The sequence below is a fragment of the Conger conger genome, chromosome 6 (assembly GCF_963514075.1).
Source record: "Conger conger chromosome 6, fConCon1.1, whole genome shotgun sequence".
Classification (NCBI taxonomy): Eukaryota; Metazoa; Chordata; class Actinopteri; order Anguilliformes; family Congridae; genus Conger; species Conger conger.
The window spans coordinates 34,802,475-34,817,706 of NC_083765.1; the positions used below are offsets into that span (position 1 = coordinate 34,802,475).

General features: G+C 42.8%; 2 protein-coding genes across 3 annotated transcripts in view; one reads left to right on the top strand and one right to left on the bottom strand.

Moving 5' to 3' along the window:
* Nucleotides 1-2,524: 2,524 nt before the first annotated feature.
* Nucleotides 2,525-7,288, bottom strand: tmem170a (transmembrane protein 170A). The gene is made up of 3 exons (XM_061246205.1): nucleotides 7,069-7,288; nucleotides 5,968-6,138; nucleotides 2,525-4,808 (listed from the first exon to the last, which is right to left on the bottom strand). The coding sequence occupies exons 1-3, from the start codon at nucleotides 7,142-7,144 to the stop codon at nucleotides 4,678-4,680; spliced, it is 378 nt and encodes a 125-aa protein (XP_061102189.1). The 5' UTR covers nucleotides 7,145-7,288; the 3' UTR covers nucleotides 2,525-4,677.
* Nucleotides 7,289-7,499: 211 nt separating this feature from the next.
* Nucleotides 7,500-15,232, top strand: part of cfdp1 (craniofacial development protein 1) — a 54,500-nt gene continuing 46,767 nt past the window's right edge. Inside the window, exons 1-6 of one of the 2 annotated variants that reach the window (XM_061247156.1) lie at nucleotides 7,500-7,633; nucleotides 7,760-7,853; nucleotides 8,092-8,230; nucleotides 9,060-9,315; nucleotides 11,744-11,865; nucleotides 14,033-14,152. In XM_061247156.1, the coding sequence (XP_061103140.1) occupies nucleotides 7,787-7,853; nucleotides 8,092-8,230; nucleotides 9,060-9,315; nucleotides 11,744-11,865; nucleotides 14,033-14,152 (704 nt within the window). In that variant the 5' untranslated portion in view covers nucleotides 7,500-7,633; nucleotides 7,760-7,786. Of the gene's footprint in view, nucleotides 7,634-7,654; nucleotides 7,854-8,091; nucleotides 8,231-9,059; nucleotides 9,316-11,743; nucleotides 11,866-14,032; nucleotides 14,153-15,232 lie in introns of those variants that run through there. The other variant, XM_061247155.1, reaches the window with a different exon arrangement.

Genomic DNA, 15,232 nt, shown 5'->3' on the forward strand with positions numbered 1-15,232 from the left:
AACCTGGGACTGAACACACCTTATGCGCTTGAAAACCAGAAAAACCTGTTGATCAGGTTTGTTCTCAATCAGTCGGAGATGGAGTGTGAGTGTGTGAATGGGTGAATGAGAAGCATGAATTGCAAGCGCTATATAAATGCAGTCCATTTACCATTTACAAATAGACTCCCAATGAAAACGTATAAAGGGAAAAAATGTGACATTAAAATGAAAATAAATTAAATGACATGACAGTACAGTTTTAAAAGACATTTGCAATAATGAATGAAAACATCCATCCATTATCTTAACCCGCTTATCCTGAACAGGGTCACAGGGTCACAGGGGGCTGGAGCCTATCCCAGCATACATTGGGCGAAAGGCAGGAATACAACCTGGACAGGTCACCAGTCCATCGCAGGGCACACACAGCATTCACTCATCCCCACGGGCAATTTAGACTCTCCAATCAGCCTAACCTGCATGTATTTGGACTGTGGGAGGAAACCCACAGAAACACGGGGAGAACATGCAAACTCCACACACAGAGGGCCCGGCCGACTGGGATTCAAACCCAGGATCTCCCTGCTGTGAGGCGGCAGTGCTACCCACTGCACCATCCGTGCCGCCCTGAATAAAAACAGATTACTTACCAGCACCATTATAAAAGTGTACAGATAAATACAGATCATTTAGTGCCAGGTCAGGGAGAGCAGGATTGTGCTGAGCTGCTTTTAAAAGAGGAGAGAGTTGGGGCGTGTCTCAGGTCTTCTGGAAGTTTATTCCAGCTTTAGCACACCGGTCCCAGATGACCTGAGAGGTCTGAATGGTTCATATCCTAAAAAAACTCACTTATTGCCTTATAGATAAGCAAAGTAATTTGTGCATCATAGATAAGCAGAAGGATTTTTTTACACACTGGAAGCCAATGCAGAGATCTAAGGACTGGTGTAATGTGTTCTGCTTTCTTAGTCTTTATCAGAACTCTGGCAACAGCATTCTGGATAAGTCTACATTATATGTAATTATGCATTTTCAGTACAATTCAACCTCAATTTCAGGCAGATTTTTCTGCATATACAACTATTTTGCTGGGCTGTGCTTCATATAATTCATAGCTGACTGTAAATGTTGAAGCATTCATAAAACTGGTTTGCCTTATTGCTACAAAACAGATCTAGTAAAAACGCATAACATGGATTTTTTTTTCTACACACCACACACATGTCTAGTTATGGAAAACACATTTAGCATTTTTGTTATTCTGGGAATTTTCTATCTCATGACATCACACAAATTGAATCACAAATTGAGGACTGTCTAGATCCTCCAGAGAAGATGTAGTTAGCTGTGGTTGAGAAAAATAATTAAAATTGAATTGAAAAATTGAAAACTTCTAAACTTATTTATTACTTTATTACTTTACTTTATTACTTATTTTAGTCAAAGGATGGTGTTATTGCTAATACATAGGCCTATCAAATTGGATTAAAAAAAAATATCAGGGTTCTGCCCAAAAGTCTGCTTTATGGGCCATCAAAACCACCCAGAAAAGAAGAATTTGAACACTAAGGTTTAAGAAATTTAGGCTAATGATCTTTATATTATAATCTGTATTTAGTCATTTGTATCATCTATTCAGAGAAAATGTAATTTATGAAAATGATTAAATAATTATCAAAAGTAAAAGATGAATCGCTGGTTTGTGACTCAATGTATAAACTTAACAAAATAAAAATAAAAACTACTAGAAGAAATATTATGAAATATGTAAACACTGGGCTTAATGGGTAACCGGTAAGGATATAAGGGTACAAAATCTTGGTTCAGTGTACCTCCATTTTGACTTCATATTCTGGCTCAGTAGAGCAGAAAAAAAAAAGCGAAACATAAAACTGCTTTCCATATATTATGAAAATGTGGCTCAGTGGCACAATTTCTTGGAGAACAAAATTAGGCACATTAGCGCCAAGCCATTTAGATTAACTCGCAGTTTTGTATTTAAGTTCCACACACATTTTTTGTCTTAATGTTATGCATGTTAAAGCAAAACTGAAATTGTTTGGGTTACAGCACGTGTGCCAAACCGAAAGCCTGGCACTGAAGCAAAGACCCATGACAACGTAAGCAGTGATGCTTTTCTGATTAGCGTTGCTGCTGCTGCTTCACAGAAGCCACATCTCTCCCCTGACTGCTTATAGGTAGAGCAACAAGGACAAAGAGATGGTGCTCCATGGTTGTTACAGTGGTGCAGACTGGCACACCACCACTCTTAGATTCTTTGAGGAGAACTAGTTAGGTCATGTTTTTTGTTGAACTGCATTTGAAAAAAAAAAGAACATAAATGTGTTTGCATTGTCTTAAACCAATGTCATTTTTCTTGCATTATTATTTCTCTCCAAATTCAGAAAGCCACAACCTCCGATATAGCATGTTAACTTATCTCGTTTTTCTTTTTTCTGTTGATTTCATTGAAAATATTCAACCCTTGTAGTTTCAGTCAGGAGACCACAAAAGTCCGGAACAAAAGAAGAAGAATTACATATGACAATTTAAATATTTTTTATTAACTGAAAGCATTAACAAGGATTGGCACTTATTGTAGTCTGGTCAAATCAACATGGCCCTTAAAATGACACTAGTTGATGCCGATTGCAACAGCATAAAGTAAATATTCATCCAAAAATAAATGTTTTAAAACTGATAGCAAGACTGCAAGGGCAAACCAGTTGTACTATAATATATAGTCACATTACAAAAAAAGAAAAGAAGATGTTTCATCCTAAATGCCATCACCTTTGCTATAAGCTCAAGCAAACCACATTACCAGTAATAAAATATATAGTTTATCTTCTCAATTCACTCAGTTGTGTGGGGGCATGAAAGCAACACATGACTTCTTCCTGATGCTTCAACGGTCTCGAATAGGCTTTGGCAGAAGGATGTGACACATTCAGCCAAACACAAGTTATTTTAATGGTTTAATAATACCATCATGTCCACTCTTTGCACTCCTCTGTTTTAACTCCTGGTGGACCTCTTCCAGTGAACCAAAAATTCTGGCCTGGGAGTTAATGCTGGTCCAGGCACGCAGATCATGTGACTTGCAGTGTGTAAGTTACTTACAAGGCGAAGGATTATCAACAGAATTAATCACAAAACAATCAGGGATTGTTTTTAAACCTTAAAGTAGGAAAACCCATCTTTCACCTTTGCAGCATAAATATATAACTGTTTGACAGTAATCAAACGTTTTTAAATAAAACTACTAAGCCACTCTAAATTATTCAGGGTTGGACCACAGTTTCACAAGCCACACATAAGATTTTAACATTCAGCACATTATCCGCATGAAGTTTTGAACAGCCAGGATCCAAAAGGTTGTTTTCACTCCATTTCAAAACTAAATAATTCCTACATTTATTATTATTTCTCTGTTCTCTTTGGTTAAGGTTTGAGAAATGTACAAATTATTTTAACAATTAACAAAATAAAATGGAAAACAAATTCACATTCATAATTCGAAAGTTTAAGTTATGCAATTTCATGAATAACACACATTTCAAGGAATACAACAGATGCAAGAGTTATCAGTAACAAAAAAGGCCAAATTTGGAAAATTATAACTATGAAATAGAAAAGCAATAAGTTAGATTGAAAAATAGAAAGGTTATAAGTAGCTAAATACATATCCTGACATAGTTCCAAAGTTCACGATAATCTGAAGTACAAGTGTTCTGGAACAAACAAAAAGCAGACTTTCTTTTCAGGGACTGGATTAAAAGATCTCCTGGCAGCAAAGAAATAACATAGATGTTCCGTTCCCTTGGGCAAGTCAGTGCTCCAGAAACGCTGTTCTGGGATCAGCTATCCCAAGCCTTAACAGTTACTTAGGGAGAAAAGCTATCAAAGCTCATTGCATAGGGGAAAAAAAACTATCTACATCCTTGGTCAAGAAGTCACTGAGAGACAGAGAAGTTGTATTCCCCTCAACTCCAGACTGCAGTATGAGCTGGCACTGGATTGGACCGATGTATGGGTGGCTTGACTCTGATTGGTTCAAGTGCGATACAGAGAGCCTAGTCCAAATAAAAGCAGTCATTTTGTATCAGAAAAAAAACTATGGGTCCATCCAATAGGTTGTGCCATGACAAGTTGCATCTCACAGCTATGACATCACCATCCACCAGCCAAACGTTTTAAACTGCCTGGTCACTCCACAGTAAGTTTCAAATAAGGGTCCTGAGTCTTTAAAAAACACGGGGGGATGCCTGGATAGCACATCGACCAGGGAGTGTCTTTGCCGAGCACGTTTGCATTTTAAATTGGAGCTGTTCGTGAGCGTTACTTTCGGTGTGGCCTGCCGACTGCTCTCAGCTGGTCTGGGTGTGCGAGGAGTTTCTGTCTCTAACAAAGCCAGAACTCAGAAGCTGGCAGCTGCTCCTGTTTTTCTGGACTAGGACAGAGGTAAAGAGGAAGGGGGAGCCAGGGGGGAGCCAGGGGGCCTCAGAGCAGCTCTCAGTGAGGCTTAAGCCCCTGGACGGCTCCCGGGGGGCGGCCTTTGAGACACAGTCGCAGCCGGACTTTGGAGATAAGGCCTCGGAGGGGGCAGGTCTGTGTGGCGTCTCCTGCGGCAGGGTGCTGGCCGTGTCCCGTCACCCGCGGCAACAGCCATGGCGACAGCCCTCCGCCCGGCTGCTATAGGGTGGCCAGGACCCTGAGGAAGGAGATGACCAGGACGCAGAAGGACTGCCCCACGCCGAACACCAAGGCCTCCAGAGGGATCATCTTCTTTGCCGCCGCCTTGTACACGCCCGCTATCGCTGCACCTGGCCGGGGCAAAGAGAGGAAAGGGTTTGAGGGAGAGAATGGCGCTTTTAACAGGCACAAGCACACCCAATTCATATTTCAACCCATTTCCTTTATTAATCCAGAAAGTTCTAGATTAAATCCGGAAAATCTGCTCTGTGAGCCAACTTGATTAGTGATGCAGTTATATTATATAACAGAGTGGAGAGACTGAGATTAGTGCTGTAGAAACAGTAACTCATTGTAATATGCATGCTAAGTTAAAAACTAAGGGTACGTGATAGGCTCTTTGAAATACAATTTTCCCAAATTACTTTGTTGAGCGTTTTACTAAACTATGTCAGTTTAACTTGCATCTCATTATGGTGCAACCTATTATTAAGGACAGGTTTGAATTATTATGTAAAAAAACTGCATGGAGGACAGGAGGTAGGCAACATAGATTTTGCAGGGAGAAGTTAATATTTTGTATAAATCACGTTATACAATGCCTGTGTCAATCAGACTCCAGAAAGATACATAAACTCTGGAACGAGCCACTGTAGTTTACATTAAATATGTTGTATGAAAATTACAATGACAATGATCACTATTATCATTCTTAAAGTACAAAGTAGGGCAACTAAACTGCTGCCAATGTATGGAATAGCTGCAAGTAAGAATGTAGTAACGGCAGAGGCCCTTCTGAGGTTCATTTCCAAATTTGGTGCAGTGCTGGGTGCTCTACTTTGTAGGTAAGTGATGAATATAGTTGGGCTGTACAGCCTGTTCTCATCATTATGTTTTTTTATTTTATGTTATGACACAGAACAGAGTGCAAAGACTGGTATTAACCCTTTAAGGTGTGAGACCACAAATATGTGATTAGAATGGTGCTAATGCTGATCTCACAATCACTACTGGAAATTGAAAGCAAAGGAGTTATTGTACACTGAGGCTAGATGACTGGGATTAACCCTTTAAGAGAGGAGGTTATTTGGAATGCTTTTTCAACATTCTAAGTCAGTGTTCTACAAATCTATTGTTTTCAATTGCCAGTAATGATTGTTACATCAGGATAAGAAAGTTCTGTTAAGAACAATCTAGTCACATATGTGTGATCTTATGCCTTTAAGGGTTAAGCAGTGCAGTCTGAGGACCGAGAGTGGAATCTGGGCGTGTAGTCTCGGGGGTACTTACTGGTGAGGACGCCCCCGCACAGCGGGCCCAGAATGCTCATTAGCAGGATGGCGATGGGCATGAACCGCGCCATCTTGTGCCTCCGCAGCGTGGCCAGTGCCAGGAGGGCAGCGGGCAAGTGGAACACCAGAGAAGAGACGACGGCCCACAGGAACACGCCATACCACATCTCTGAATGAAGGAGGGTCATAAATAAGTGATTGCCTGAATTACAATAGAGGCCTGAATACTCGGATAGAACAAATGCCCTGTTAATAGCTGGCATTACATGCTGGCATTATATGCATAAAGTAAAGTTCACACAGTGCAGTTAAGTTTCAGTGTGCAAGTTAGAGCCATATGCCTGCATTAACCTGCATGGAGCTGGTTGACCAGTTCAACCAGCTCCATACACAACACGGTGTGCCCAGCTCATGTTTTGAAACAGCTGGCATTTCAAGATGGTTATAGCTTGATTTTACACCAGGGATGACTTCAAATGATGTGAGGCTGGGACATACTGATCTGAATGATTGTGCCATTTATATAAACAAGCTTCTTTGTTTTACACTCTTACACCTGAAACCACAAGTTATCTGATCCGTAGTAAACACAGCGAACATATTACGAGACTCTTACTTAGCTAGCATTACGATTAAACACGAGAGCTAATTCGCAACACGGTAACATATAGCCTAGAAATATGTCTAGAACGGTCATGTTGCTTCCATTTTATCTTAAATCTTAAATATATCTTTCTAGAAATTTAAAAACATGACAGCCACTTAGCTAACCCCTGTCATATAAACACTGGTTGGGTACGATTAACGCCATTTTAGCTAGCTATGTATAGTAATATCGTAGAGCTCGCTAGCTACTTGCGTTGAATCTAACCAGGAACTAGCACCTCGTTCACTGGCTGTACTAACGTTATTTAGCGGTCTAGCGAGTTAGTTTTTACTATCTTAATCAGGCAAACAGCTTCGCGGCTAAATCTTAAAAGGTAATGCGAAAAATACGATGCTTAGCTAGCTAGTGAATTACATTTATAGTTTCGTAATGAGGTTAACCAAAACTATTTCATGAAACACATCAAGATATAACGTAGAGGATCAATCTCACCTGAGAAGTCGCTCAACGCCGTAACATTACCGTTCTTCGGCACATTCAAGCTGAGAATTTGCTGAACAAACCCCATTTCACTGTATCCGCTCTGGATTTCTGAGACATGAAACGCAAAATAAGTCTAGCGCCGAACACAAATAACAAAATAACACCACGAGAAAACTGACATTTGCTCCGTGTTGATATCTGACGTTCCCACTCTTCCTGGACGTACTTCATAAACAAAAACTTGGTCGCTACGTCATGTCGTCACGCTGCGTAACCTACAGTAACCTAATTTCAATAAAATGTTTTGATTGGTGTAAACACTTGATGTGACACATTTGAGCCAATCAGAGTATAGCGGCGTGAAAATAAAGATTGTCGACGATCACAACATATATAACCACATTTTATATTAAAGCATTCATCGACATTTACTGGAATTTATTGAACTATATGTAAAGTCAAAATCTGAGATTGGGTTGTGTCTCTTGAGATACGTTTTTACGCTAAAAACGTTCTCTTATTTCGATTGTATTTACTCTTCCTCCATTCAAGCGACGTTCTATTCATAACCTTGGTGAAGTTTCGTTTGAACCTATGAGCTTTCCGTAGTTACAAGGGTCGGCATTGTGTGCGCATGTGGGCCTGTCCTGTCTACGCTCCGGGCACATCTCATCATTTTCTGTGTTTGTTGTTGTTTCAGCGGATAGAATCAGCTGCAGGTAGAAAAATGAACTACTCTGATTACGATTCGGACGATTATTCTTCAAGTGAAGATGAGGACTATGTCCCATCCGGTAAGGTTGGCCACTTAGCTACATTTACATTTTGGGAAGTGTTTATTATTGGGCTAGCTAGGTTAGCTTATCGGTGTACAAGCTAGCAAGTACAAGCTATTAAATATATGCTGTCTTACATTGGAATCACCGGCATTGGCATTGGCGATGGTTTTAGTTTCAACCAGTCTGCCTCCACGCAGGAATTTAGCAAACTGACTGATGTGTTTGGGCTTTTGTTGCTGCATTTTATTGACAGATGACAACCTGAGCGAAGATGACATGAACGAGTGCGAAAAGGAAGAGGGGTTTGACGCGGAACACAGTGGTAAGCAACAGTCTGTAGATGTGAAGACGAAGAAGAAGAAGAAGCAGAGCGTTAAAGGCATTGGCGTGAGGTGAGAGTTTGCGTTGCGGTGAAACAATTCACAGCATAAACAATTAGATGCTCGCTAGTGTCAGTAAAAGCTGTCCTGAGGCTACCCTAATATGGGAACCGGCTTTAGATCACGCTTCTGTGACTGAAATTCGCATAAAACTGTAATATACACTGTATATAATTATAATTATAATTTTCGTCGTCTTATGTCGTTGTCGTATTTTAAGAATCATTGTCGAACAATTTGTCAAATAGGCTATATCGTTAAGTTTGGAAACTACTTGTAAATAGAATTAGGAATGTTTTGCCATTAAGTTAAGAACATAATGTAGAACCTAGTGCCCTTTTGGGGTGACATGGCTCAGGCAGTAAGAGCAGTCATCTGGCAGTCGGAGGGTTGCCGGTTCGATCCCCCGCCCGGGCTGTGTCGAAGTGTCCCTGAGCAAGACACTTAACCCCCAAATGCTCCTGACGAGCTGGGCGGTGTCTTGCATGGCAGCCAATCGTCGTTGGTGTGTTGAGTGTGTGTATGAATGGGAGAATGAGAAGCATCAATTGTACAGCGCTTTGGATAAAGGCGCTATATAAATGCCAACCATTTACCATTTTTGATTTCTGACTTTGCACCCTGTTAATTTCCAGTCTAATTAAGCTTTGATGGCCTACTGACATTCTTTTCTCCAGGTGTGTTTAACTGAAAATGTATCCAAGTGAACAGTATTTCCAAAAAAATGTCAAATTCAAGGTTCTGTCAAACACACGTAACATTTTCATGCCAATCCGTGTCCCTTTGAACGGATAGCTTAAGGGTGACTTTTATCTTGACCTTTAACCTTTCTTCATCACAGGAAGAGGAAGAAAGTGGGGCTTCAGCTGGAGGGAGAAGGGGAGCACAGCGGTACCCCGCAAGAGGAGGGTACTCAAGAGAAGCAGGAGGGAGAGGACAGTGAGGATGAGGAGAGCCGCCCTGCCCCGCGCCCTTTGGGGGAAATAGACAAGAAGAAGGCCGATGATCTGTGGGCGAGTTTCCTGAGTGACGTTGGTCCCAGACCCAATCTGTCCACCCCGGTATCGGTATCGGCGCCGAGCGAAAAGAGTCCACAGGTACCGCAATCGAAACCTCCCGCAGGCGTGTGTGGCTCCAGTCTCGATGAAGGACGAAGTGTGGATCAAGCCCTGCTTCTTTTTCTGTTTAGTGTACCAAATTGACATTACTAAATTGTAGCTGGGTGATGGTCACAAAGCCATTGTGCAAAAGAAAAAGGTCCAGCTTTCACTGGCCATGAGCATTACCAGCAATAGCCAATCAGCAGCTTCTGTATGACGGTGATTTGTGGACTTGGGTGGTTACGTGCCTGGCTTGAATAGAAGCAACACATTTGTCATTCAGGGTTTGTGTAGCCTTGGCCTATATGGTACAACATGTTGAGCCATATTAAAATTCAGCTGTTATGTAGAATGACGGAGGTATTGACATGCTTTTTATGGCAATAAATAATTGCAGCCTGTAGCCTAGTGACTAAGCTACTTGACTGGGACCCGGAAGGTTAGTGGTTCGACCCCCGGTATAGCCATGACAGCGACAATAAGATCCACACAGCTGTTGGGCCCTTAAGCAAGCCAACATTGTTCAGGGGGGGATTGTCCCCTGCTTAGTCTAATGAACTGTAAGTTGCTTTGGATAAAAGCGACAGCTAAGTAACATTATAAATAAGTTCCTAGTAAGGTGTGTTTTGGCAAGGAAAAATAAATGTGTTAAAAAATGTGAAAAATATCACTCCCTGGGACTCCTGGCACTCTTATACAATGGTTTTACCGTGTGTTTCATGTCTCTGTACTCATATTCAATTTGAAATGAAACTGCATATACTGTATGTGGTTACACTGCAGACTGTCTGCTTTAATTTAAGGGTATTTACATCCATATCCAGTGGTCCATGTAGGAATTACAGCCCTTTTTATACATAGTTCTTACATATTCGGGGACGAAAAATAATTTCACAAATGAACATAATCATTTCAAGTCATCATATTTAGTACTTTAGTACAAGCATTTGATGACTATGGGCAGTCTGCAACCCATAGACCTCTCATCTACACTGGGCATTTTCCCTCTCTGCCAGACCTGTACTGCAGCCATCTTCAGTTTGTGTTGGTTTTGGTGGATTATTGCCTTCAATCTTGTCTGCAGCACATGAAATTGGATGTTCAATTGGATTCAGATTGCACTATTGAATTTGCCATTCAAGAAAATTCCCCGTTTACATTACATTATTGGCATTTGGCAGACGCTCTTATCCAGAGCGACGTACAGTTGATTAGACTAGGCAGGAGACAATCCTCCCCTGGAGCAATGCAGGCTGTGCGGATCTTATTGTGGCTACACCGGGATTAGAACCACCAAACTTGCGTGTCCCAGTCATTTACCTTAACCACTACGCTACAGGCCGCTGAGGTCTGCCGTTTGCTTAACCTATTAAGGGCGATGTAATGTGCTGGTCACATCCGTCTGTTAAGGGCGATGGAACGCACAGGTCGCATCCATCTGTTAGGGGAGATGTAACACACAGGTCACATCCGTCTGTTAAGGGAGATGTAACACACAGGTCACATCTACCCATAAGGAGTCTGCTGCAAGGTGATGTGCCATCTAATGAGTTTTGAGTTTGAGTTTTAATTTGGATCATGGGCAGTTATTTTCTTTCTCTTTGTTCCACAGCTCTTTTCTAAGTACTTTTTAGCCAACTGTAATCCGGCCAATCTGTTATTAGCAGTATGTGCAGACTACAGCATGGCAGCAATTTCTACATGGTTCACCCAATATGGATGCAAATGCTCAAAAATGAAAGCTTCACTGTAACTTCATATTCATTGTTTTATTTCACATCCATTGTGCAGGAGTACAGGGCCAAAACATGTTTTATACATAGATATAAAATGTTTTTTACAACAAAGACTGAGTCTTGGTCGACTGTCTCTCTACAGCCTTGAATTGGCACATCCCAAAAGATATTTTAAAATCGCAGATGGCAAAGTGGACTGCAGCCCATGCATAGCGACATCACACAGCCATTGTCAGGGTGTAGGTGTGACATTCTTCACAAAATTTGACTCTTCCTGTTTCGGTACACGTGAACTAATCTTTGCTTGCATAACATAAAGTCCCACTTTCCATTTTAACAAAGCTGAAATTGTGAGATCTTAAAAAGTTTCTCAGAGCATTTATCTCCAATTTAATCTTATTTAGCAGCTTTAAACACTCTCCAATGAGGTGTGTAAGAATTCAGGAATTTAGTCAGGGCTTTCAGCTAGCCTTACACCTGTCAATTTTGCCCACAGACACAGTTCAGCTGAGTAACTAAATCCGTTTCCTTCACGGTGTCCCATCTTATCCAGTTCCACTGCTACTGTTTGTCATCTCAGTGTAGTTCCACCTCGCAAAATCATGCAGAAAGCTGTTGCAGCTGGTAGGATGAGTTAAAGTAGAGGGTCTGGCGAAGGTTGGTTAACTGGGCCTCTCTTGCCTCCACAGACTGCAGCCCCAGATAAGAAGACTGACACACCCTTACAGCCTCAAGAACCAGCACCCAAGGCTAAAGCGCCCTCCAAGATCACCATCACAAAGGTCTTTGACTTTGCCGGTGAAGAAGTTAGGTAAGTCCCCAGTCTGCGCTTCTGGTTCATTGGGAGGATGTCGGTTTGCATGTAGGTCTTGTTGTCTTCCACCAGGGGGCACCAGAAGTCCACACTTAAGTGACTCCAAGTGACAGAAAATGCCAAGCCTGTGTAGCAATCTCATTAATCATATTAGCCCTGTTCTCCTCTCACAATTGCAGCATTAACCACAGCCTTGACTGTTTTCACGTGTGCAGAAAATTTGACTAGGGATTACTTTAATGTGAAGCTTGCTTGTTGCGTGGTTTGTTGCATAAAAGGAATAATGGCTGGGAATGGTTAGGGTTGCATTCAGATGAAGGCAGGAGGGGTTCTGATGAGTCAAAATCACATTGCTGCTGCCAGTGCAAAATGGCCTCTTTGCATTTTATTTAATTGCAAGCATTTGCTGAACACCCCCCCCCCCCCACATGCATACACATGCACACACATGCGCACAATTGAATTCTTTATTTCACTCCACATTTACAAAATAATGCATTATAAGGGCCCGAATATATTTCAACTGCATTCTGATGTCATTCACTTGAGTAGCAAAAAGTATATCAGTTGGATCTATGTGCAATATGCAGAATAAACATTGGAATCTCAATTGCTCCAGAAAGAAATATTATGAGTGTAGGAAACCTCTTCTCCACATACAGCGGCTGCCTATAATGGAGGAGCCTGAGTTATATTTTGCTGCTTGCTTTTCTCTCCCTGTAGTCAGCTCGATTAATCCCACATGCACACACAAAGGCACATGCCCACACACACGCACGCACACACACACTTTTAATGTGGTGGAACTTTAGATATCTTTCTATTCAACTGAACAGCGAAAGTGATAAAGTGTGAGACAGTGAGTGTGGGTGTGTGTGTGTGAATATCCCTTCTTGTTATAATTCACATTCACGTAGGGAAGTCGGAGGCCTTTGTCTGAGACACTTGGCACCCGGCTTTGGGACTGCTGAGATATTGGCATGTGTTGCGTTATCGATCAGGTACGTGAGTCAGTGTGCTAAGGGCGGGGTGAGGAGGGGTGTGGGGGGGAAGAAGAGCGGAGGGCTGGCTATGAGTAGGCAGATGAATGTTAGAAAAGAAGAAAGGAAAGGAGGAGAGGAAGGGATGGAGGGAGCGAGAGGGAGGGCAGGGTGAGAGAGAGAGAGAGAGAACAGCAGTGTGGGTTATTACAGGGTGTTGATGTCCTCTGTGCTGAAAAGCCTGTCCGGTGTGGGTGTGGGGATGTCATGTGAACGCCCGCTCTAGTTTGCGCTGATGGTGACTCTGTTCAAAACTCGGCTTCGAAGCTGCAATGAGAGGGGAGAGAGAGCTCTCGGCAGCTCCACTGAGTTGGGAAAGCGAGCTCTCAGCTTTATTGGAGCATGAACAGTGACCAGTATCGTGGGTGGGGCAGCTACATGGCTTTAAAATGGTTGTTTGAGTGTAATTGTGTGCAGAGATTATGCAATGCACACATGCACGTGCACATACACACACACACACACACACACACATGCACACACACACACAAAAGATGCCTCCTCACTCTGTGACATTTCTACTCGGGGTGTTCCCTCACATTTTCTTCTCGCCCCAGGGACTCCAGAGTTCAGAGGTCGCATCAAAAAGAGTTGCAGGGATTGGTCCACCGGTCAGACCTGAGACTAAACGGCTCAGGGTTATAGCAAAGTTGAACATTGCTCCGTTATGTTCCATCCATGACATTCAACACGCTGTTACTGTCAGTGTGTGTGTGTGTGTGTGTGTGTGTGTGTGTGTGTGTGTGTGTGCGCACGCGCGCAGCAGCGAGGTCATGTACAATATTGAGTGATGACATCAGTGGTGTAACGCCAACCGTGTGCCAATACAGCCCACTGGGACCACACCCATCCTAGCTCTGCCCGGTCACTAATGGACTCATGGCATTGATTCTCTCTCCAGTGACATCACGCAGGCTACGATACCCGAGAACATCCTGAATGCCTAAAGTATTCTGGAATCCGGCATTCTAAGGTTCTGGAAGACCGGTATTCCCGGCACCGTTTCCGTATCAGGTTCCTCGTCGCAAGGTCGCAAGGTCACGGCAAAAGGGACTAGTGCTCTCTTTCAGCCCTTGACCCCTGACCTCTGACCTCTTCGTGCTACATGTGTGCTCTTCTCACAGAGTGACCAAAGAGGTGGAGTCGGACTCTAAGGAGGCGCAGAACTTCCTGAAGATGCAGGAGAAAGGGCAGGAGCAGGTGAAGCAGCCCTCCCAGGACCAGCCCCTCGCCCCCGGACCCAGGTACCCGACCTCCCAAACTCCCTCCAGCACGTCGCCCAGACCGGCATTAACTGTAGGTCATTTGCACTTGAGTTATGGAACAGACCGTTGTCATTTCCGTAATGGTTTTGTATGCAAATACTCCTCTGTGCTCGATTGAGCTTGACTGCTTCAATTGAGCCAACCCAGAGGACCAGTAGGCGGGATTTGCACTTTCTGAGAGCGTTTAATAGGTTTCAATACACCCAACAAGCTTATTAAAGCTTTATAAAAGTATTTGAATCCAAAACGATTACATGTTTGACTCAGGTCTGGTTTCGATACAGGGTTTCCACAGAAAAGCCGCTCCTAGGAGCTACAGTATGGTGGCCACACACAGTGTGCCCCAAAGCCCAAGACAAATGAAGTGCATTTATCCTGTGTGAAACACCATAACCACAGAAGTCCTGTTCAATTACTCCTAGCCAGGTGGCTGGGTAGGGTTCACGCTATAATAAAACAGCGTTTTACCTCCCATGCTGTAGTATATCAGAATTTCATGCAATTAGGACCATTTGCTACAATCTCTTCATCGAGGTTTCTCCTGAAGGGTAATTACAAAAGCGTACACTTGACGGAGTTTCTGAGTACATCGGAGGCTGGAGAGCGAGAGGGAGACCGCCCAGATTTGCAGAACGAACAAAAATGCGAACGGGCATTTTAAACGGCTCAGCTCACATAGTGCAGGCCAAATGTAGGTGCTTGTGACCTGTGAGAACAGGTTGTTGGTATTGTGTGTGTTAGAGCGATAGTGTGCGTATTGTGTGTATGTGTGAGTGTGTGTGTCTCTATGGGGGACTCTTTGAAGTAATGGTGGGTAGTCTAGTCAGGCTGCCTTGCGTATTGATTTCTACCAGCTATTACAGCAGGTCTTTGATCCTCTCAAACCACTCAGTCTTGTGAAGTGACATAGGAACAGGATTACTGTGTGTGTGTGTGTGTGTGTGTGTGTGTGTGTGTATGTGTGTCTGTACTTGCGTGCGTGGAGTGAAGTGAGAGTGTATGGATTCATTAACCTTGTGTGTGTGTGTGTGTGTGTGTGTGTGTGTGTGTGTGTGTGTC